Here is a 22,039-nt window from a genome sequence, read left to right on the forward strand (position 1 = left end):
TACTTCAATGTACATAACCTTTACAAGAAGAGTTTATTCTTTGTAAGAATATTTACATAATAACTTTCTCTATCTACATGGAAGAAACATGTTTTCTACATTGCAATGAATAGTCTTTTGTACATGAAACATGTGTTTTTTTTTCTAACACAGTGACCCTTACTTCAATGTACATAACTTTTTCAATAAACAAGCATGTGTCCTTGTTCTTGTATGAATGAGATTCATATGCATGTTTTAAGAAAACAATCTTTATTTTTCAGCAATTCATCCACAAAACTCATGTCTTTCTACACTCAAATTCTTTCAATCTTTAAATAAACAACATAGGTAATATATGCATACAAATTCATCAAAACCCTTCCAAGAAAATTAATTTAATTATCTTTTCTCTTTTCCAAGAATATGATAATGCATGTAAAGACATTCCACTTCAAAATCTAACACAATTATGCATGCAATTTATATTTTTTCTGAGAATTAACATTGGAATTTATCTCAAGAATTCTAATATAATGAATATTATTATTGTGCACATATTCCTATTAATATTCTAGGAATCGTGTTAATATCTCCAAGGAAATTAATAATCTAATTTTCACTCATAATCTCCTCCCAATCTCTTTTTTAATGAAATAACTTATTTTCTTTCTCTTTTCATAAGAAAAGTTTGCATACATTCTTTTCATGATTTATCTTTTACCATCCAATTTTTCTTTTTAATGTGATTTTTTTATCTTTTACCATGCAATTTTCTTTCAAAAGTAATATACTTTCTTGCTTTTACCATGGAAAGTTCACATGTATTCTTTATGAAAAATAGTATGACTTCTTAAATATTTTTGTTTGCAGCATTCACATGCATTGTCTTTTTAAGAGTAACAACATCCCTGCAATATATATTTTTAATAGAACAACATGCTTTGTTTGTTTTTAATATGTAAAGTTCTCATGCATTTAAAAAAAAAATATTGCATCGAAACCATGTAGAATATTCCAATGAAAAAATCGATTCCTTTACACAAAAATCCCTGCAACTTTCAAGAGTCTATGGCAATATTTCAAATTAATAAAATAATATACCATTATTTGCACAAAACACATGTAATTTCATTCCAAAGAAGTCAAGGTTACTTATATTTTATGTGCAATAACCATGAAGTCCCATGTGCATACCTCGTGTTTAGGAATGACTTTAGTTGGAGCCACAACATTCCTTACCAAAATTGTGAGGATCAATGCCTCAAGACTTCACATGATAAAAACTCCAGTTGATGAAGATGAAAGTTGTTTTTCTAGACTTTAAAATTTATCTCTCTCATAATAAAATATAAATAATGAAATGATTTACATTAAAAAAACAGTTTATTTAATTGTAATTCTTATAAGGTTTGTGTTACATATTTTTTCAAAATTGTCATATATAAACATTTTAATTATAATTCATTTTCTAAATAGAATAAATTTTTATTTTAAATAATCCATAATAATTATTAATTATTTTTTTGTTTTGCAAGCTTGGAAGAGCCTTTTCATTCATTTTCTTTCAAAAAGGGCAAGTTACAACTAGAAATCAAAATGTTTAGGTGGCCTCAACCTGCCCAGAGGGAAACCAGATATGTTGGCCACCTAACTACATGATATGCCATCCAAAAACATAATAATATAACCCTGTCAAGTAGTGCTAAATATGTCTGAGTGTCCTTATACTTCCTATACTCTAAATAACTTAAAACATAAAGCAAAGTCTAAAGCTACTGCATATATCAAAAGCCAAAACAGAGATGAAAACATCATGCTACTAATTTTCAGGTGAACCCATGGGAGTTGGATCCTTCACACTATAGCTTGGAAGCTTAGTTTGTGGGATGTAGGGAATGTCTTGTTCGATGCAACTTAGGCGACCATTCTCTTATTGAAGTTGAAACTAAATCTACTGAAATTCCTTTCAAAAATCCGAGAATCCTTGAGTAGTTTTGGGTGAGACCAAAGGGAGGTGCACCAACGCTTTAGCTATTATATTTTTCATCAACCAATACAAATACACAACTTGCTTGTATTAAGAGGACCGGTCATGGGAGTGAATGGGATCAGGCACCAAGGCTTGCCAGTCTCCCAAGTCAATTTCTGTATCTACAACTTGCTGATTAAGTTCGGCTTCCCACCCAACTATGAGCTAATGCACCTGAGGTGAGTTTCCCTCGTGGTAGGCATTGGCAGCATCTCTTATGAGGCGAGAGGTTATTTTCCAACATCAGCTTCTTCCTGAATGGGAGTGGGCTTGGCTACCCTCACAGGTCTACACCGGTTGTGTCTACAGCCGCGGGTACCTCGAGATTGTTGGCCATTCTCTAAGGCAGCATGAGTCATGAGACAACAAAAACTTGAACCACCGACAATATCAACTAGAGACCATAACAGAAGACCCTTAGTTGACCAACAAACTTTAACCTTACAGTTCCAGAAACCACACCAAACAGGAGAACCTGTCAAGTTTTCATGGTAGGAGGGCATAAAACAATAAGTCAACCAACAAGTTACCTTGTAGTGAGCAACAAAAAGGAGATTGTTGCCAATTTCAGAGCCCAAAACAATATCATCAATCCTACCATGAGCGGCGTTGGGTGTAGGCTTCAAATGAGCAGCAAACAAGCCAAAACCGTATAAACCCAGAAAAATGACAAAATACAACCAGAGAAATACCAGTGTCATCACCCCAGGGAATCATAGAAAAAGAATACAAAGTTTGGCTTAGCTTCCCCTCCCATAGTATTCCCATGCGTGAAAGAAAAATACCATAGTAAATAGAGACAATAATGCAGAATACAAACAAACCCTCATAGAGATCATCAATTTCCATCCAAAACCCACGGTGAGACTTCCTTCAAACTTATGACACCAAAATATAGCCATTCCTCTATGCAAAAAGAAGAATTATGTAGCTAGTCATGAAATCGATGCAATAGAAACTTAAGCTAAGAACATACCCGAAGAGTGCGACCGGAGTAGACTGTAGGTCGACAACCACCCGATGGAGAACCTCCTTAAAGCTGCAACATTCCTCGAACCAAACTGTATCCAAGTTTCCTTTACAAGCATAGAAATTACTTACCACCACAACATAACATCTAGAGAACCCCGTATGCTCTCCCTACCACCTTCCTTAATCGCATTGAATGACTACATGTGAGAGGTCAGCGCTCAATGCGCCTTATGCGTGTAGAAGGTGGTAGATTGCCACTCCTATCCCATAAACATGAAAAAATAATGTTTGCAGATGCCGAAATCTTCGACTCACAACCTGATAATAAATAATTATAATTTAAAAAAACAACATTATTATAATTAAATATAAAAATTAATTATTATATTTTCAATTTTTTTATAAAAAAAATCAATCATCAATTATTTGATAAAAAAAATCAATTCAATAAATTAATATTTTTTAAAACAATAATACTATAAAAAAATGCAAAAAATATACAACAACTTTTATAAAATAAAAGTCTTCCTTAATTATTACTAATTTAACACGAATATTAAATATTATAATTAATATACATTTACTATTTTCTTCTTTTAATTTCATTTTAAGAGACATTTTAATAAATCATTATTATTAAAAAAAAAACCCATAAAATTACAAACCATACCTCTAACATGAATAAAAAAGAAGTTACTAGAGACAACTTGATCGATTAAGCTTTTAGACTACTCATCGATAACATCTTATTCTCTAAATCTTGTTTAGAGACAAATGCCATAGTTCAAGGCTTAAGCGTTATATATTTTGAAGTTTTTTCATAATATTGGTGTCGGGTTGAATTTGCAGAAATTTGAACTGTAAATTAATCAGAATCAGAATCAGAATGTCCCAAACTAAAATTCAAGGTATTGGATTCATATAAAGTTAAAAATACATTTTAAAGAAATAAATATCACAATTTCATAAAAGTTATTTCAACAATTAAATTTTACAAAATGATATATAACTTAGATAGTTAACAAGGTTTAATGATAACTTTCCCACTTAGGTTTTAGTAGTATGATATGAATTTGTTGAATCCTTTAAAAAGAATTCTATGTACGACTATGCCCGTTTCTTTAGTACTGACAAAAATATAATATTTAATAATAAATCGCTTAGTCTAACGAGGCGGAGGAGTTGCTCGGAAAGTTATGGAAATTCAGATAATATTTAAAGAGAATAGGATTTTTGTAAATCTAAATTATAGTTGTTAAACTTTAAAATTTTAAGGATTTTTGATGGTGGTGAATCCATTTTCACTATCAAAAACACAACTCAAACACTGCCTTTCTAAGATTTTTTAAATTTTTTGAAATTTTTTTATCTAGCTTCTGTCCATTTTTGACCGCCCTCGCAATTCGAAGACTCCTTCGAAACGACGCCATTGGTCCTTGCGGTTTGCTCAAAGTACGGCGCATTCACTAAACGTGTGATTCGACTTTTTGGCCTCGTGATTGGCTTTCTAAATTAATTGGACAGAGTGGATCTATATTTAAAATCTAAGCGATCTGATGATTAAATTAATTAATAGATCACAGGTCACTGTTATTGTGTCACCGTCTCCATGTATACCAAGGAAATACTTTCAACCGCAGTTACCAAATACGAATCGGAGTTCGAATTCACTCAGCAAAAAGTACTGTATCAAATTCAATTAGCAAAAAAATTGAATTTGGGATTATACATACTTTATATTAGTTTTTATTGTTTATTAATCTTTTTTATATAGAATTTATTGTTAAATAAATTTTTGAGTTAAGGAATTTAGACTTCTGTGATCCATAACATTGTTTAGATAATCTTCGGCAAAATCACATAATCAATCTTTTGTCGACGCGTTTCGAACAAACCAGTGTGGTTCATCGTCAGGACAAGTTGAAGACCAATCTGGCTAAGCTGGCTTAAATAGAGCGTGCAGAGATTCCAACGGCTATAGTGCCAACGGCTGATTTTGACCAAAGGTCTTAGTACAAACCACTAATTATATTATTAATATTCTTAGAAACCGCTAAAACATATAATTTATTTTTATTAGCTTATATACTAAGATTGGTTGGTTCGAAACGCGTCGACAAAAGATTGATTATGTGATTTTGCCGAAGATTATCTAAACAAATTTTTGAGTTTTTAAATATTATATTTTATATGGGCAAAAAAATCTCTACCAAATTCTATCACCATTCTAATTTTTTTATTTCTGTTTTAAATTAAGTATTTAAATATTACATTGACAAAAGTCTTTATCAAATTCTATCACAATTCCATTTTTCTAATAAATTTGTGTTTTGTATATTTTAAATGTTAAATTTTATATTAATAAATTTGTGTTTTGTATATTTTAAATATTAAATTTTATATTAACAAAAGTCCTTTGCGAACATATTTATAATTTTTTAATATATATACTTTTATTCTAATTTTTTTTAATTTACAAATTTTTGTTTTTATTTTTTAAATATCATATTTTATATTAACAAAATTCCATACCAAATTTGAATTATTGTTTTTCTAACTGAATTGAATAGGCGTATTTTTGAACTTGGAGCGTTCATTATGCCGTAAGGCGTTTCTCTCTGGGAAGAACTCCCTTATATACCACCGCGTCCTATTTTTGACCATTGATCTGATGTGCTAGACGATTAAAATAGATTGTGCCGTTGGATCAGATCATTATAGTTGGAATTTTAATCAGATCATTATAGTTGGAATTTTAATCAGTTAAGATTGCATGTGCTTGTTGAACTCCCTGTTTATCTCATGCTGGAGAGATTACCTGCTCGAAACCCTTCGCAGACAGTAGTGATGGCTTCGCTGGAGTTTCGATTTCCTGATTCACACAGTTTCCCTACAGATGTAGCTTTTATCGTGCCCTGAGGTGTTTAATTTAGATTTTAGCTCAATTTCCCATGTCTAATCTGAGTTAAATTTACTATGATGTGTAGAGTTCCTCCCACGTTGCCCGAATCCATCACGCAGACGACTTCCCTGCTGAATCCGAAGACCCCACAAGAAAATTTCTATTCTAATGTGGAGTGTAAACCCCGGTAAGTGACCACATACAATTGCAAGAATGCGTAAACCCTGGTAAGTGACCACTGACAATTGGAAGAATTTGATTTGTTCTCCGGTTAGGGTTTTACAATAGTTTCCTTATTTCTACTCTTGGTTTCTATACAGGGTGTTATTTCTGCTCTTGGTTGATCTGCAGGGTGTCAGGCCCTCTACCGCGAATGCTAACTTTAGCCACAAGAACGGGGTTGCCTCAAGAATAACTTGGGAATCTGGTCTTTTATGTCCTTCACCAATTTAGGTGCTTGTTCACATTGTGCTCTTTCACGCTGTAGAGCAAGGTTTTTGTGAGGGTTTAGCATAATTTTGTGTCTGATTTTGAACTAAGATCATACCGATTGTGTAAATAATTTGGACTGCCTCTTCCTTTGGTTATTCCTCCACTAAATTATCCTATATGACAGAGGAACCCATGAATTTCTATGCTCTCCGGTTAGATTGTTTTATATATATGCATATTGCAGCTCTTGCATTAAACCCATCTCCTCTGTTGATATTATATACATTGCAACTTTGATACTACAGGAACATCACTTCTTTTTCTCATAGTAATGATAAAATTCAACTATTTTGATTCATTGTAATGTACGGTTCAAAATACTGGTATGAAAACTATATGACAAAATACACATAAAAATTGAATACACATAAAAATTGTTACAGATGTATAGTAAAGGACTGGAATAAAAATTGAATACACATAAAAATTGTTACAGATGTATAGTAAAGGACTGGAATTTCCCTTTAGATTCAATTTATTGTTTTTATTCAATAATTATTTACTGGATGCATATAAAAATAAAAAACAATGTTTAATCCTTAATTTTTAAACAAAAATATAATAAATTTAATTAGATTGAACATTTGCAAGGCACTTGTTTAGAAAATCCAATTCTCTTAGGTTTGGGCAGATGCAAATTCAGAATGCTTATGACTGAATGTTGTGACTAGAGGAAAGCTTGCTTGTTGGATTCTCAGGCATATCCCTTACAAAGAAATAAGTCATGTTTTGCTGCAGAAATACCGTCTTTACTTGAAGAGACTGAACGGTTCGATTCCGGCACCATATCCAGTGGCTTCGTTCTAGAAAGGAAGATCTTTTAGAAGCCCATCAATATCAATGTTTAGAACAATTTTCACTGCCCACTCTGAAGGGCAATGCATTTGGACACCTAGGTAAAACCTGATAATCATGTGTGTAAAGCAATGCTTACTGAACAACACCCTGCAAATATTTAATGATGCTTACTTTCCCAAACAATCCCAACTACAATAGCATTCTTTCTTTTTTTGCAGTTGTTGTTGATGAAACAAGGTGGTCAAATTATATATGGCAGTCCACTAGGTCGCCATTCAATCCATGTCATAGAGTACTTCCAGGTATATGATTAATGTTTGCTAATGCAGTGTATGTTATTAAGGCATCTTACAGTTTATTCAAGTCTCATTGAATCTAGCAACTTGAAATGTCCTGGACAGGCTATTGAAGGTGTGACAAATATTACTAATAAATGTAACCCTGCAACATGGATGCTAGAAATCAGCTCTAGAGCTGCTGAGGAGCACCTTGAGATAGATTTTGCTGAAATTTATAAGAAGTCTCCTCTTTTCCAGTAAGTCTAGATCAAATGCTCTTATAATGCCCATAACAGATTTCAAAGAAATATGAATATCATATTCATGGATGTGCTATGGAAGAAAAACGGGAGGTTATATTGAGGGGGATATACATATCTCTGGTTTTCCAAAGGTACAGGAGACATTTGCCAGGGTTTCAGATTATTGCGAGCAAAATGATATTCACTTTCCTCAGATAACAGTACGAGAATCAGTAGTGTTCTCTGCTTACTTGCGCCTTTCACCAGAAATAGATACCAAGAGCAAGCAGGTAAATATTTATGGTGATTTTAATATTAAAAATATACTCCTAATGCAACATAAATGTTGAGAGCCGCTTATGAACCACCTGTGGACTTTAATATAGCTTCTTTCTTTCATTCTTAATATTGGGTTTCCTAAGATTGAGATTGTTCTATTTAACAGATGTTTGTGGATGAAGTGATGGATGCTAGAAATCAAATTTAGAGCTGCTGAGGAGCACCTTGAGATAGATTTTGCTGAAATTTATAAGAAGTCTCCTCTTTTCCAGTAAGTCCAGATCAAATGCTCTTATAATGCCCATAACAGATTTCAAAGAAATATGAATATCATATTATATCAATTATTTGAGTGATATGGTGTTATCCTTTTTGCAGGTATCATATAGAGCTAGTTAAAGAATTATTCCACACAAGTTCAAGGTGCCACAAATCTTTACTTTCCAACCAAGTTTGCCCAATCTACATGGGCCCAATTTACTGCTTGTCTGTGGAAGAAGCACTGGACATATTGGCGAAGCACAGATTACAATTTAGTCCGTTTGTTCTTCACATTTATATTGACACTCTTTTTTCGCACCATCTACTGGTAGTGTGGAATGAAAATGTAAGTACGACAAACATTTGCTTAGCAATGATTAAATAGAAAGTTTATATGGCTTATAATTTTAGTATTATATATCCATGATCCACAGATGTTCCAAACAATATATCAGGGGTGATGCCAAAATTGAAGCATTGCAACTTGATGGAGGAATTTTGGGTTAAGACCTTTTAATGTAAAAATCCTTTTAAATATTAGAAAGAACAAATTCATGACCAGAATCACAAAATTGGCAGAAAATATTTCTTGCCATGGGACACGATCATTTTAAAAACAATCAGTATTAACTGTTTTGTTTGCATCTGTTGCAGAGAAACTAAAAACGACTTGTTAAAGGTCAGGGGCTTTGTATGGTGCAACTTTATTTCTGGGAGTCACTAATTCCTCTTTAGTGCAATCCATAGTGGTTGTGGAGCGAACTGTCTTTTATAGAGAAAACCTTCTTTAGCCCATATATATATATATATATATATATGATAGCCTACAACTAAAACTTCACCTATTTTTCATTCTAATAATAAATATTTCAATCAGGAAAATACATTATATTTGATAAATTATAATAGATACTGACATTGCATTACTACATTAGATTGAAATATACCAATATGTTATCTAAATTGCACAATATGTTGTTTGTTTCAGATTGTAATTGAGATTCCCTACATACTTATTCAGACAGCCATGTATGGATTGCTCACGTACACCATGATAGGATTTCAGTGGTCTGCACTGAAATTTTTCTGGTATATATTCACCATGTTCTTCACCTTTCTCTATTTTACATATTATGGAATGCTGGTTGTCGCAATCACTCCAAGCTACCAAGTTGCTGCTGTTGAATGGTGAACTCAAAGACCACAAACATGGCATATCAGAAGATAACTAGATCTAATAATTCAGTAACATGAATATAGTGGACAACACACAGTAGTTTGAAACAACAGTTAATATTTTCTTATCCACACAATATAAAAGTTACACCGCGTAGTTTGAAACAACAGTTAATATTTTCTTATCCACATAATATAAAAGTTACACCGCTGTCATGAAGGGATTACAATGGCTTCTCAAAAGCCTGAGGCACCCTCTCAGTAGATTCACTCTACTCATTCTAGCTAACTACAATGCTCTCCCAACTTGACTTGACAAGAAAGGAAACATAAATTACAAAAATATCTCTATGTCAAAGGAATCATTAGCCAATATAACAAATAATCGTTCCTCAAGAGATGTTCCCTGCTAATGGATGGGCGTGAGGTATACAACTTTTAAATCTTTAAAACGTATAATTTTGAAATTTTGTTTTATTTTGTCTGTGCTACTGAATTAATCATCTCAGCCATCTCAGTTTATAAAACTTTGGGTTCATTCTTATCACCGAAATGACTGCTTTAATTTTAGGAAACAAGGCAACTGAGATCAATGGGAGTCAAAACACCCATTTTTGCACTTACAGCAAATACCTTGCAATCTGATAAAGACCTCTTCTTTGAGGCTGGTGTTGATGATTTTCAAGCAAAGGTATGCATTTTCATGTTGGATGTGCATTCCATTTTATTTATTTCTGAATGATATTGGATATTTGTTACCAATGCATCCAAATTCTGACATTTGTTTGTTATCTATATTATCTGGTCCCTTTGCAGCCTCTGTCCAGAGACAGACTTGTACAATTACTAGATCAATATGGTGTGGATGGTTGTGCTAGCAACAGAGGGGGTTGAAAGAGTTTCAAGGTTTCATTGTATTATACCCATGGCTTCGTTATGAAAAAAAAAAACACTACAGATTGTAGGTTGCCTGCTTTGTAAGTCTTGATCTGCATTATTGCAGTGATTTGATTAAGCGACGAGGAATATGGTTTTAGGGTTTCCAGGCATTTACAATCTTGCAATCCTCTTGAGCAACACTGAACTTTTCTCCATCTTGGGGAAGGCAGGCTAGAGCTGGAAGTAAAATGTGAACAAGTTATGGAAAGTGCATAAACTGGTATAAAGCAAATCATTATTTTTTTTCAAGCAGCAGTGTCAAAGCTGAAGTTGCAGCACTATTAAAAGGCTGGAAATGAGTCTTGGCGGGGAGATAACAATTCATTCTCTCGACTATCCAAGTTATACTCAATTGATCTTCTGTGAAGGACTTTGGTCACAGGTAAATTAAAAAATTTCAAAATTGAAATATGTTTGCAATAATTGTTCCTTTGTATGGTTAATCTCATTAGCTCTGTATTGTATTAGGAAAAATTGAAATTCAAATTAAGTTTATTTCATTAGTAATGTATTTGTCTTGTGGTGTGCATTCTGATGGATGCATTAACAAGCCCTAACACCATATCATAATTACATAAATTCCTTCTCAAGATCAATCAAAACGGGTTTGAGCCACAGTCATTGGCAACAGGCTGGGATCAACAAGAAGACTTATGAGAGAGCTTTTAGTTTTTTTAGTGAAGTCGAACGAGTGGGACTTTTGGAAATGCTTGTTCAAAGTTCTTAACTCCTTCGCCTATATGGGTGGCCTGCACAATTTGTATCTATAATAAGGATTTATTAAATTTTGTTACCATTTTTTGGTGGCAGGTTCACCAAATTTACAATGGTTATTTGAAATGTGTTTTAAAGTCATTTTTGCAGACAGGATTGTTTGGGAGAGGATTTATGTTGTTAAATAATTTATAGTTTTTTTGAAATATTTGGTTTAAGTTGAATTGTGTTTTTCTCATTTTATGAAAATGACTAATTTTAATGTTTAACCAGAAATTGGAGATATAACAAAAATGGGATTTGTTGATTAATCTTGTACTTATAAGTTCATTTTTTAATAAATGATTTAGGATTACATAGTCTAATTGATTTTCATCTTTTCACATACTGCCTTGGGCCTTTTTCCTAATCTCTATTTAATTAGATTTTGAGAGGCTTTCCATGTCAGATAGTGTAATAATTCTACATATATGCCATGTTTCATATTTCTTAGATCTCAATGTAATTATGCTTCCATAGAGTGAAATGCTCAACTTGATGTGTCCCTTTTATAGCAAAGTCTTGGGATCAACAAGAAGACTTATGAGAGAGCTTTTAGTTTTTTTAGTGAAGCCGAACCAGTGGGACTTTGGGAAATGCTTGTTCAAAGTTTTTAACTCCTTCGCCTATATGGGTGGCCTGCACAATTTTTATCTATAATAAGGATTTATTAAATTTTGTTACCATTTTTTGGTGGCAGGTTCACCAAATTTACAATGGTTATTTGAAATGTGTTTTAAAGTCATTTTTGCAGATAGGATTGTTTGGGAGAGGATTTATGTTGTTAAATAATTTATAGTTTTTTTGAAATATTTGGTTTAAGTTGAATTTTGTTTTTCTCATTTTATGAAAATGACTAATTTTAATGTTTAACCAAAAATTGGAGATATAACAAAAATGGGATTTGTTGACTAACCTTGTACTTATAAGTTTATTTTTTACTAAATGATTTAGGTTTACATAGTCTAATTGATTTTCATCTTTTCACATACTGCCTTGGGCCTTTTTACTAATCTCTATTTAATTAGATTTTGAGAGGCTTTCTGTGTCAGATAGTGTAATAATTATACATATATGCCATGTTTTATCTTTCTTAGATCTCAGTGTAATTATGCTTCCATAGAGTGAAATGCTCAACTTGATGTGTCCCTTTTATAGCAAAGTCTAGATTTAGAGTTGGATTTCATTATTCTCAAAGATATTTTTCTTAAAGATGTATATGTGATGTATGGATCCATTAAGTAATGGAATGTTGTAGCATTGGATTAAATATAAATAGATATCTATGTTGGGAAAAAGAGAGGTTCAATTGGTGAACCTGGTAAGGGAAAAACCCCAGATAAAAGTGAACGAACAAATAGGATGTCAAGCAGCTGACATGAATAACCTGCACACAACAACTAATAGATCAATTGTCACTTAGTTGGAATCATATGGGTATATCTCCCCCAAGCAATTCTGCACTTTTATGTTCAATCCCATCAACACTTTCTTCAACAGCTAAGGGCACAGTTTAGTTTTAACCTGCCCACAAAAACAAACAAAAGCACATTAGACCAATCCCAATATCAACTTGTATGGATGGATATATATAGTTGAATTTAATTGAATATTTTCATTTCCTTCCTCATGAGGCCATGTACGATCTATGGAACCATATGAAAAATGAAATCTGGCCCTAAACTTACTTTTCATAGATATGTTGTAGACCAACATCAAATATCTTGTTCCAGTAGGTGGGATCTGTCTCGCACCTCTCAAAAAAGTCAATAACCTGTTCACTTGTAGAATCCCCATGGTATGGGGATCAATATGGAATCCAGACACCCCATTCACAATAATTTTAGCAGGACTTCCATTACATGTTGCAAATGTGGGAAGACCACACATTTCATCTCAGACTGAAACCAGAAGTCAGAAAGTTAGAACTGTGAAGTCAAAATGTTCCATGATTTCTCAGGATTCTTGTAGCTCCCCCAGACGAATCTTGCTAGTGGAAGACACACAAATCAACAGAGTAAGTTATATCAGGACTAATTCGTTGTTTGGTTTTAGGATACTACTTGTGGCCATACAAGGTTAATTTACCTAGAGCTTGCTGCTGAGATCTCATTCATAATTTTTCACTAAATCAACCTCATATAATTTTCGGGAGGGTGCTTCAAAGCCTTAATCTTTACTGTGAAGAAGCTGAGGCTGCTAAGATCTCATTCATTATTTTTCACTGAATAAACCTCATATAATTTTCGAGACGGTGCTTCAAAGCCTTAATCTTTACTGTGAAGAAGCTAAGAATGGGAAGGTAGCAGTGGACTATTGCAAGCAGGGTAGAACACATGATCTTGTGTTAATGGACAAAGAGATGCATGTTATGAATATGCGTGATGTATACAACTTTTAAATCTTTAAAACTTATAATTTTGAAATTTTGTTTTATTTTGTCTATGCTACTGAATTAATCATCTCAACCATCTCAGTTTCTAAAACTTTGTGTTCATTCTTATCGTCAAAATGACTGCTCAAATCCAAGCAACAAGGCAACTGAGATCAATGGGAGTCAAAACACCCATTTTTGCACTTATAGCAAATACCTTGCAAACCTCAAAAGAGAAAACTCTCGTTTGAATTGAAGGGGCACTGCAACACCCATTGCAATTGGACATTAGGTGGCTTCTATTTATTTTGCAGCACTAGGTATTCGTGAACAAATTAGATTAGTAATCATGGCTAGTCAGTCACAAGTCTACTTTCCAGGTTTTACTGTCCGAGAAGATTGGGTGTGGCTAGGGACGGCTAAAGGTGATGCAGAGAGACTGACCTGGGTCATGTCCATGTCATGGTGAGCGAAATTGATGGGCATTGAAGGTGCAGACGAAGAGGATGAGGGAGTCCAAGTTGTATAAAAGGAAGCACAGGTTGTTTAAGTTCAAGCGGAGTCATAGCCAGTTCCCTTTTTTGATCCATAATGAGAAGAACCCATTTCAGCCTTGGCAGATCCAATCGCAGATCGTCCAGTTACAGATCCTCCAGTGTGAAAAATCCCAGATAAAAGTGAACGAACAAAGATGATGTCAATCAGCTGACATGAGTAACCTTCACACAACAACTAATAAATCAATTGTCATTTAGTTGGAATCATATGGGTATATCTCCCCCAAGAAATTCTGTACTTTTATCTTCAATTCCATCAACACTTTCTTCAACAGCTAAAGGCATAATTTTACCCTGCCCACAAAAACAAACAAAGGCTCATTAGATTTTCCCAGCTTTCCCAAGCCTAAACAGGTAAGAATGACCATAATACTGACATATCCGCAAATCAAGTATATCAACACCACTAACTAGATTTATGTACTTTAAACTGTAAAACATCTCCAGATAACGACTTGTCTCTCGTCTTTCAAGTTTGGCACCTCTCAAAAAAGTCAGTAATCTGTTCACTTGTAGAATCGCCATGGTTTGGATCAATATGGAATAGAGACACCGTGGTCTCGTTACACCGTGAATTCACCCGGCTGAATGAAACCCTCATTTACAAATTAAATAAAATGTTTATACATCCAAGCCTTTTATCTTTCAATCTCGTTGACACTTTCTTCAACAACACTTTCTTTAACAGCTAAGGGCACAATTTTAACCTACCCACAAAAACAAACAAAGGCACATTAGATTTTCCCAGCTTTCCCAAACCAGAACAGGTAAGAATGATTATAATACCGACATATCCACAAATCAAATATATCAACACCACTAACTAGATTTCTTGCAAATCAAATATATCAACACCACTAACCAGATTTCTGTACTTTAAGCTATAAGACATCTCCAGATAACGGCTTATCTGTTCTCTTGTAGAATCCCCATGGTTTGGATCAATATGGAATCGAGACACCACATTCACAATAATAAAATTAAATGAAACCCTTACCTCCTTGCGGGCTGGTCTCGTTACACCGTGAATTCGCCCGGTTGAATGAAACCCTCATTTACAAATTAAATAAAATTTCTATACATCCAAGCCTTTTATCTTTCAATCCCATCGACACTTTCTTCGACACTTTCTTCAACAGCAAAGCCTTTTATCTTTCAATCCCATCGACACTTTCTTCGACACTTTCTTCAACAGCAAAGGGCACAGTTTTAACCTGCCCACAAAAACAAACAAAGGCACATTAGATTTTCCCAGCTTTCCCAAACCAGAATAGGTAAGAATGATTATAATACCGACATATCTGCAAATCAAATATATCAACACCACTAACCAGATTTCCCGCAAATCAAATATCTCAACACCACTAACCAGATTTCTGTACTTCAAGCTATAAGACATCTCCAGATAAGGGCTTGTCTCTTGTCTTTCAAGTTTGGCACCTCTAAAAAAAAGTCAGCAATTTGTTCACTTGTAAAATCCCCATGGTATGGATAAATATGGAATCCAGACACCACATTCACAATAATAAAATTTAATGAAACCCTTACCTCCTTGGGGGCTAGTCTTGTTATGCCATGAATTCGCCTGGCTGAATGAAACCCTCATTTACAAATTAAATATAATTTCTATGAGAGGAGCGAGCTAGCCTCATTACACTGTGAATTCGGCCAGCTGAATAAAACCCTCGTTTAGAAATTAAATAGAATGGTGTCCAAAAGAGGAGTGAGGGGAGTATTTACACCGGATGATATACCCTGGATGTTCTTTCTTCTCTGCGATCTGGTCTGGTTGTGCCGCTGAGGCCGACCACTAGAAAGGGTTTGCGCTAATCTAGAGTTTGAAATTGTGACCACTATAAAGGGCTTGTGCTAATCTAGAGTTCAAAATTGTGCTGTTATGATAACAGAGTGTTACGATAACTGAGTCTCTTTGTGATGCGGTTACATGAAGGGAAAGCAAGAACTGGCCCACAAAAAAATTATGAAAGCGTACATGAGACCACATGTCATGGAAGGAAAAATATTTTTCACTAGAAATCCAAACCACTGACAATAATCATATGAGGCCAATTGGTAGTGATGTATCTAGAGTTCGGAGAGAGATATATTGAAATTTCAAATCCAAGGCCATCTTCAGCAAAATTACAGGATCATCAGGATCTGTCTGTAATGTAGAAGAAATCCACAATCTAACTAATGTATGCTGATGGTGTCCTATACGTCTCATCATTTGGAGACTCACTCGCAAATTGAATTGAAACCAGAAATCACCACATATTTAAGGCAACCAACCCCTGGGGCCAAATTCATATGTTCGCCATTGCTACCATATTGTACTGGCTGACCTGCTAAATTTCTCTTCTTTGTGTTTCTAGTCGTCATGGCGAGCAGGAGATCTGTTATATCTGCATTCTAAGTTGCGAGTAGAAGGCCAATCTACTCCCCAATCTCTTCTGTCAGAGAATTGCATGTAAGTGATGATCGATCACCCTCGCTTCTTTTTTGTTGGGATTGAAGTTGGGTAAGATGATGCTTGCTTGCCACGTATGAAGGTCTGAGATACAAGTATAAGTAGGTTGGTTTACCTGGAGAAGGCAGTATCAAGTTTCAGTTATCACTCTCATTAACAAAACAAGATTATATATTTTCTTAGTTATCACTCTCATTAACAAAACAAGATTATATATTTTCTTACATTCTCTGCTTCCTATTTTTCTAATTTATATGCTCTTATTATGTTTCAGGCACCTGCAGGAAGTAATAAAATTGTTGGAGTCTTTTATAAAGCCAATGAATATGCTTCGCTCAATCCAAACTTTCTCGGGTGTGTTGAGAATGCTTTGGGCATACGAGAATGGCTGGAATCTAATGGTCACTAGTACATTGTGACAGATGACAAGGAAGGTCCTGACTGTGGTAAGTTAGCAGTGATTTCTTTTGTTGTTATGTCTAAGTTAGCACTCCTGCAAAATAAAATAAAATTAATGTGTCTTTTTGAACTTCTTAATTTAACATCATCGATCATATGCATAGAAGTTGCGCAGGGGATCTGTAGGTTCAGAACATAGAAGGGAAAGTTTGAACCAGTGTTACCAGGATCGTGGCTTGAACCTGCCATTTTCCCAACTTGTCTAAGTCAAACTTGGTTGTTGACAGAGAGTTTGATTTTCCAACTTGTAACTTGTTTGTTGACAGAGTTTGACTATCAACATGAGTTTGACCTCTGAGCATGAGTATGACTTAGTTGACTAAATCAAACTTGTGTAATAAAAACCCTCATCCAGCCCAATTTAGGTTATTTTTACCTCTGCTGGGTTCATTGCTCCTCTACTGAGTGATTAATTTCTGTGAAACAGACTGAAGGGAGGTCATGTTGTCGCACTCACCATTGCTTATATATTTTCATCAAAATATATATGTGTATATCTTTATATTTTTGTTCTACTCTCCAATTTTGTCCCGAATTTTTTCCTTATCCTTGCCCAAAACTTGGCCTCCCCGAATTTTCCTTGATTATGCATCTGGTAACGCTTGGAGGGAGTTGTGCTAAACGCCATCTCTTTCTTTAAACTGTTAGAAGCCCCCCAAATGCCCTGTTTCTTTCTGTATCCATGTATACCACTAGGCTATATGCGTTCTCTATGTTGGTGAAGTGATGACATGGAATTTAAATGCCCTACTAGGCTACATGTACTGTGTTGTCGAATTGGCCCCATGAAACTTGAAATCATGATAACTGATTTGGAATTGCGATTTTTTATCTGCTAACACTAGAGTGCTGGGACACACTCATCATCAAGCTATGTACACCAGACTTCTTAATAAATGAATAAACTGTGGTCTAATTGTTAGCAGGTCTCATTTGTCTAATTGTAGTTACTAGCCATCAAAAGCACAGAAAAAGATTTAGAGCTAATGCTAAATGTGTATTAGCAGGGTTTTGCTTGGTAGAGTTTCTTTGACTGCTGGGCAGGGCACCATCTATGCTGATTTTTGTATTGTAGAATCTTCTTGAAAAATAGTTTCCCTTGAAACCTGAGACGACCTTCTAACTCAACTCATATGTCTGTGACCTGGGAGAGAGGTATAATTATATGGTACCTAGTAATATCATACTCCAACTCCACATCACCTGGAGTCATCTTTCTTTTTCGGGTCCGGAAAAATATTGTCCCACAGTTTAGGCATTCCAAGAATCTTGCTAGCCCCTGCAGATTTCCTCCCTCTTCCCAGTTTTTATGGATGGACGACGAGGATAGTAACCAACTGCTAGCTGAAATACCAACTGGTAACCCCAAGGTATTTAATGAGATTTGCTCCCGTGAAGGGCCACCCACCCCTTGGGATATAAAATCGTGTTATCTGTTGTTGTTATTGATATGGATGAATAGTTTATGTCCTAGACTTCCTTTTGTTCCTCATATCCTGAATAATAATCAATCTAGATGGTATCGTATGTGCTGCTTCAAAAAGTGAGATTTACAGAAAATATATCTTGTCGAACAAGTCATAAATGACTTCTGGTTATTCACAATTGAAGTTGGGTGGTTGTTTAATCCACAATCCAATCTATTAATTTTCTAGTATGCCTTCCCTTTCCTATTTCTTGCTACCATGGATCATTGAAATCAGTGCATTGCTTGCTTGCTTTTACATTTGAGAATTTTAACCCATTGTGGACTAAACTTACATAATTAATTTCCTTTGCAGAACTTGAAAATCACATACCTGATGCACATGTTTTGATTTCTACGCCTTTCCACCCTACCTATGTGACAGCAGAGAGGATCAAGAAGGCAAAGAACTTAAAGCTTCTTTTGACAGCTGGTATTGGTTCTGATCACATTGATCTAAATGCTGCAGCAGCCGCTGCTGTGACTGTCGCAGAAGTTACAGGTACTATTTCTGAAATTATACCGCTTGTCACTGCCCTGTTCACGCTATGGACATTTTGGTATGAACAAGTTTCTGCAATGATTCTTCATAATTTAACTGACGCCTTCTTCAACAATTTTTACAGCAAGTAATGTGGTGTCCGTGGCAGAAGATGAGCTAATGCGCATTCTCATATTGATGCGAAACTTTGTGCCTGGATATAAGCAAATTGTTGAGGGTGATTGGAAAGTGGCAGCAATTTCTTACAGGTCATATGATCTAGAAGGGAAAACTATTGGTACTATTGGTGCAGGGCGTATTGGCAAAGAACTACTTAAGCGTTTGAAGGTATTCATTCTTAGGATCTAGTACTACTTCATGATGTTGCAAACTTCTTTTCAAAAATCAGTGCTCCATAATTCTTATGCATGCATGTTGTTTGTTTCAAAATTTCAATCTAATAATAATAAACATTACATGATGTTGAATTGAATTGTGTTCCTTTGTACAACCCTTCAATTGTAAGCTTCTTTACCACGACTGTCTTTCTATTGGAGACGAATTGGAAAAGGAAATTGGAGCAACATTGGAGACAAATCTTGACGAAATGCTACCTAAATGTGATGTACTTGTCATTAATATGCCTCTTTCTGACAAAACTAGGTGCGCCTTATCACAATTTCATAAATAATCTCTCCCATTATTCACTCAGACATCAATAGCACCTATATATTTTATACAACTTGTGAACAGAAACCTAATTATTGTTTCTCTTGCCCTTTCCTTTTGGTTACAATAGGGGAATGTTTAACAAGGAAGGTGTTCTCTACCAAGCCTAGCTTCTCTCTCAAAATCTTAACATCCCCTTTGCAAAGGGTTTCATTAGAATGACAACAACCCGCATTTAAAGCATTTCTCCACCCCTCTCCTAATTAGAAATACAATTTTGGGTTCTCTACTAATTTTCTCCACACCCATTTAATCTAACAATGGACATAGAGCATGTATATTTATACCTGTGTGTTGGAAATACCATTTTATACTTTAATGTTTATTATTTTTGTTTTATTATTATTACTTGAATTTCTTCTTAACAAGTGGTTGTGTTTCTTTTGGTTTTAGTCAAAGTATGGGCTCCAATGTTGGCTCTCTTATTATGGAGTATAATTCATCTTGGAGAATTTTTCAATTATTAAAGTAGGTTAGTCAATTGCTTAAAATATTAAATTTATTTCAAAAGGTTTTTGTTACTTTATAGGTTAGACACTCGCTTGAGATATTAAAGTTATTTCAAAATGTTTTTGTTACTTTATAGATAAGGCGTAGATTTCTTGGCTCTATGATGAAAATAATGAAGGAAAAATACATGTTAATATGTTACTTGTGCTCTTTGACTGAAAAATACACGGTGAGAGAAAAATGCATATTATGCTAATTGAGGAATGTTTTTCACTTGTCGAACTTATACTATTGAATTTAACACACTAACACTTTACAACAATGAACTAACAATATTCATGATGAAAATAGCAATATGGAAGATTTACCTGCATAATGAAATAGGCAATATGGAAGATTCTGATCACGTTCCAAGGCATTTCTTAAAATGTGGATGTGACAAAATGTTGTTGTGGAATTTGTTGTTTGTATATGGGAAATTTCTTGATCATTGTGTATAATCCTAATGTTGATAGATATGTCTACTAAGTGCTTCCAGTTAATGGGGCATTGATTTGAGTGTTCAATATATTTTTATTCTTTATCAAAGTATTTTTTTTGTTGTATTTGTATTTTTCAATTTATGCCTTACGGTGTTTCCTTTGCAACATCTGGTGCAAATGCTAGTTGTTACCTCATCAACAATGTTAGATCCACAAGACTTTGTCACGTGCTCTACATTCAATTTTATATTACGAAAGTATAATAAAAGTGAATGTTAAAATTTATCTTTCCTCGTGTATTCTAGATATCATTTCAAGAGAATTTCAAGTTTCCCTAGATAAAAAATTGTGTAATAAAATTTCAAAAAGCTAAAAAACACCAAGATCACGTGACACGTATTCCAATCTAAACATTTCGAAAAACTGAAAAACATTCTAGTGGGTGTTCAAGTGGTTCATTATGGTTGAGGAAACTGTCAAAGACTCTGAAAAGAAAAATAGCCATTAATTGGCATTTTAATTATGAAAATAAAGAAAAATAGGAGAAAATGAATGTGAAAGGTTATAGGTTGCATGTGAGGGGGAAATTGAAGGAAAATAGATGAAATTGAAGAAAATAAATACCTTAATGATAAAAAGGCTTATGAGGATATGTTCAAAACCTTTAGTCAATTCAACTTTGAAGTTCTCTCTCTATTCTCTCTCTCTCACATACTCTAGCACACTTAGAGCATTCTTGGAGCACTCTAGCATTGCGAAAAGAAAGGCAAAGGAAGGACAAGAAAGCAAAGGAAAGCAAAAGGATCAAGCAAGAAAGAGTTGGACCAAGTGACTACAGTGGGATACTTGGAGGTATCGAGTTGCATATATGATTTCCTTGTTTGTTCTGGCATGCATGGTACATGTATGTGTGTATTTGGTTCTCTTGTTGTCATTGGCATGGGTTTTTATAGGTGTGACAATGGTTTCAACTTTACCTTGCCATTTCCGGATAGCCATGGTGTGATGGGCTTCTTTATTTTGGTTGAGCATTGGATTTCCAGATGGTTTTGGAACTGGGTGAGGTGGTCTCAAGAAAATTCCTAAGGGCCTAAGAATCCCTTGACAAGTTTTGTCAGGATATCTGTAAAGCTTGAGGGTGGAGAGTGGCAAATTCCTCAAGGTATTGGTGAAGAAATTCAGAGGAAACCAAGCTTTTTTAGGGCCTAGTGATCCCTAGACCAGTTTTGGCGAGATTAGAGTAAATCTTGTTGTTGGGTAATTTAATTGACTATTAAATTACTTGTCATTATTTGTCAAACTCGAGGATCCGTGAACTTGTGAAATACATGCATTTTATGTGTTGGTCAATTTACTTTCAATTAAAGGAAATTATTCTAATTGTAAGATGAAGATGAACCTTATTTATAACAAGATCATGGAAAAGAAGATTGAAATATTGCAAATGGATATGAAATCTAGACTAGACC

The 22,039-nt window shown here is 34.4% G+C and overlaps 1 protein-coding gene and 1 pseudogene across 2 annotated transcripts; both read left to right on the top strand.

The window, feature by feature from the left end:
* The first annotated feature begins 9,986 nt into the window (after positions 1-9,986).
* On the top strand, positions 9,987-10,657 carry LOC149151147 (two-component response regulator ORR41-like). The gene is made up of 2 exons (XM_089438664.1): positions 9,987-10,102; positions 10,228-10,657. The coding sequence occupies exons 1-2, from the start codon at positions 10,004-10,006 to the stop codon at positions 10,303-10,305; spliced, it is 177 nt and encodes a 58-aa protein (XP_089294790.1). The 5' UTR covers positions 9,987-10,003; the 3' UTR covers positions 10,306-10,657.
* Positions 10,658-16,414: 5,757 nt separating this feature from the next.
* Positions 16,415-19,748, top strand: LOC149151148 (formate dehydrogenase, chloroplastic/mitochondrial-like; annotated as a pseudogene). The gene is made up of 6 exons (XR_016263266.1): positions 16,415-16,504; positions 16,779-16,950; positions 18,745-18,930; positions 19,055-19,255; positions 19,419-19,572; positions 19,709-19,748. The product of XR_016263266.1 is annotated as a formate dehydrogenase, chloroplastic/mitochondrial-like (transcript).
* The last annotated feature ends 2,291 nt before the right edge of the window (positions 19,749-22,039 follow it).

Source organism: Pinus tabuliformis, chromosome 9 (assembly GCF_031772625.1).
Source record: "Pinus tabuliformis cultivar Carrire ecotype Pingquan chromosome 9, CPIR1, whole genome shotgun sequence".
NCBI classification, from domain to species: domain Eukaryota; kingdom Viridiplantae; phylum Streptophyta; class Pinopsida; order Pinales; family Pinaceae; genus Pinus; species Pinus tabuliformis.

Excerpts from the sequence above, each read along its gene's own strand:
- LOC149151147 (XM_089438664.1), top strand. The coding sequence starts at position 10,004 with ATGGGAGTCAAAACACCCATTTTTGCACTTACAGCAAATACCTTGCAA. Across the intron at positions 10,103-10,227 it reads TTGATGATTTTCAAGCAAAG|CCTCTGTCCAGAGACAGACT; the intron begins GTATGCATTTTC and ends GTCCCTTTGCAG.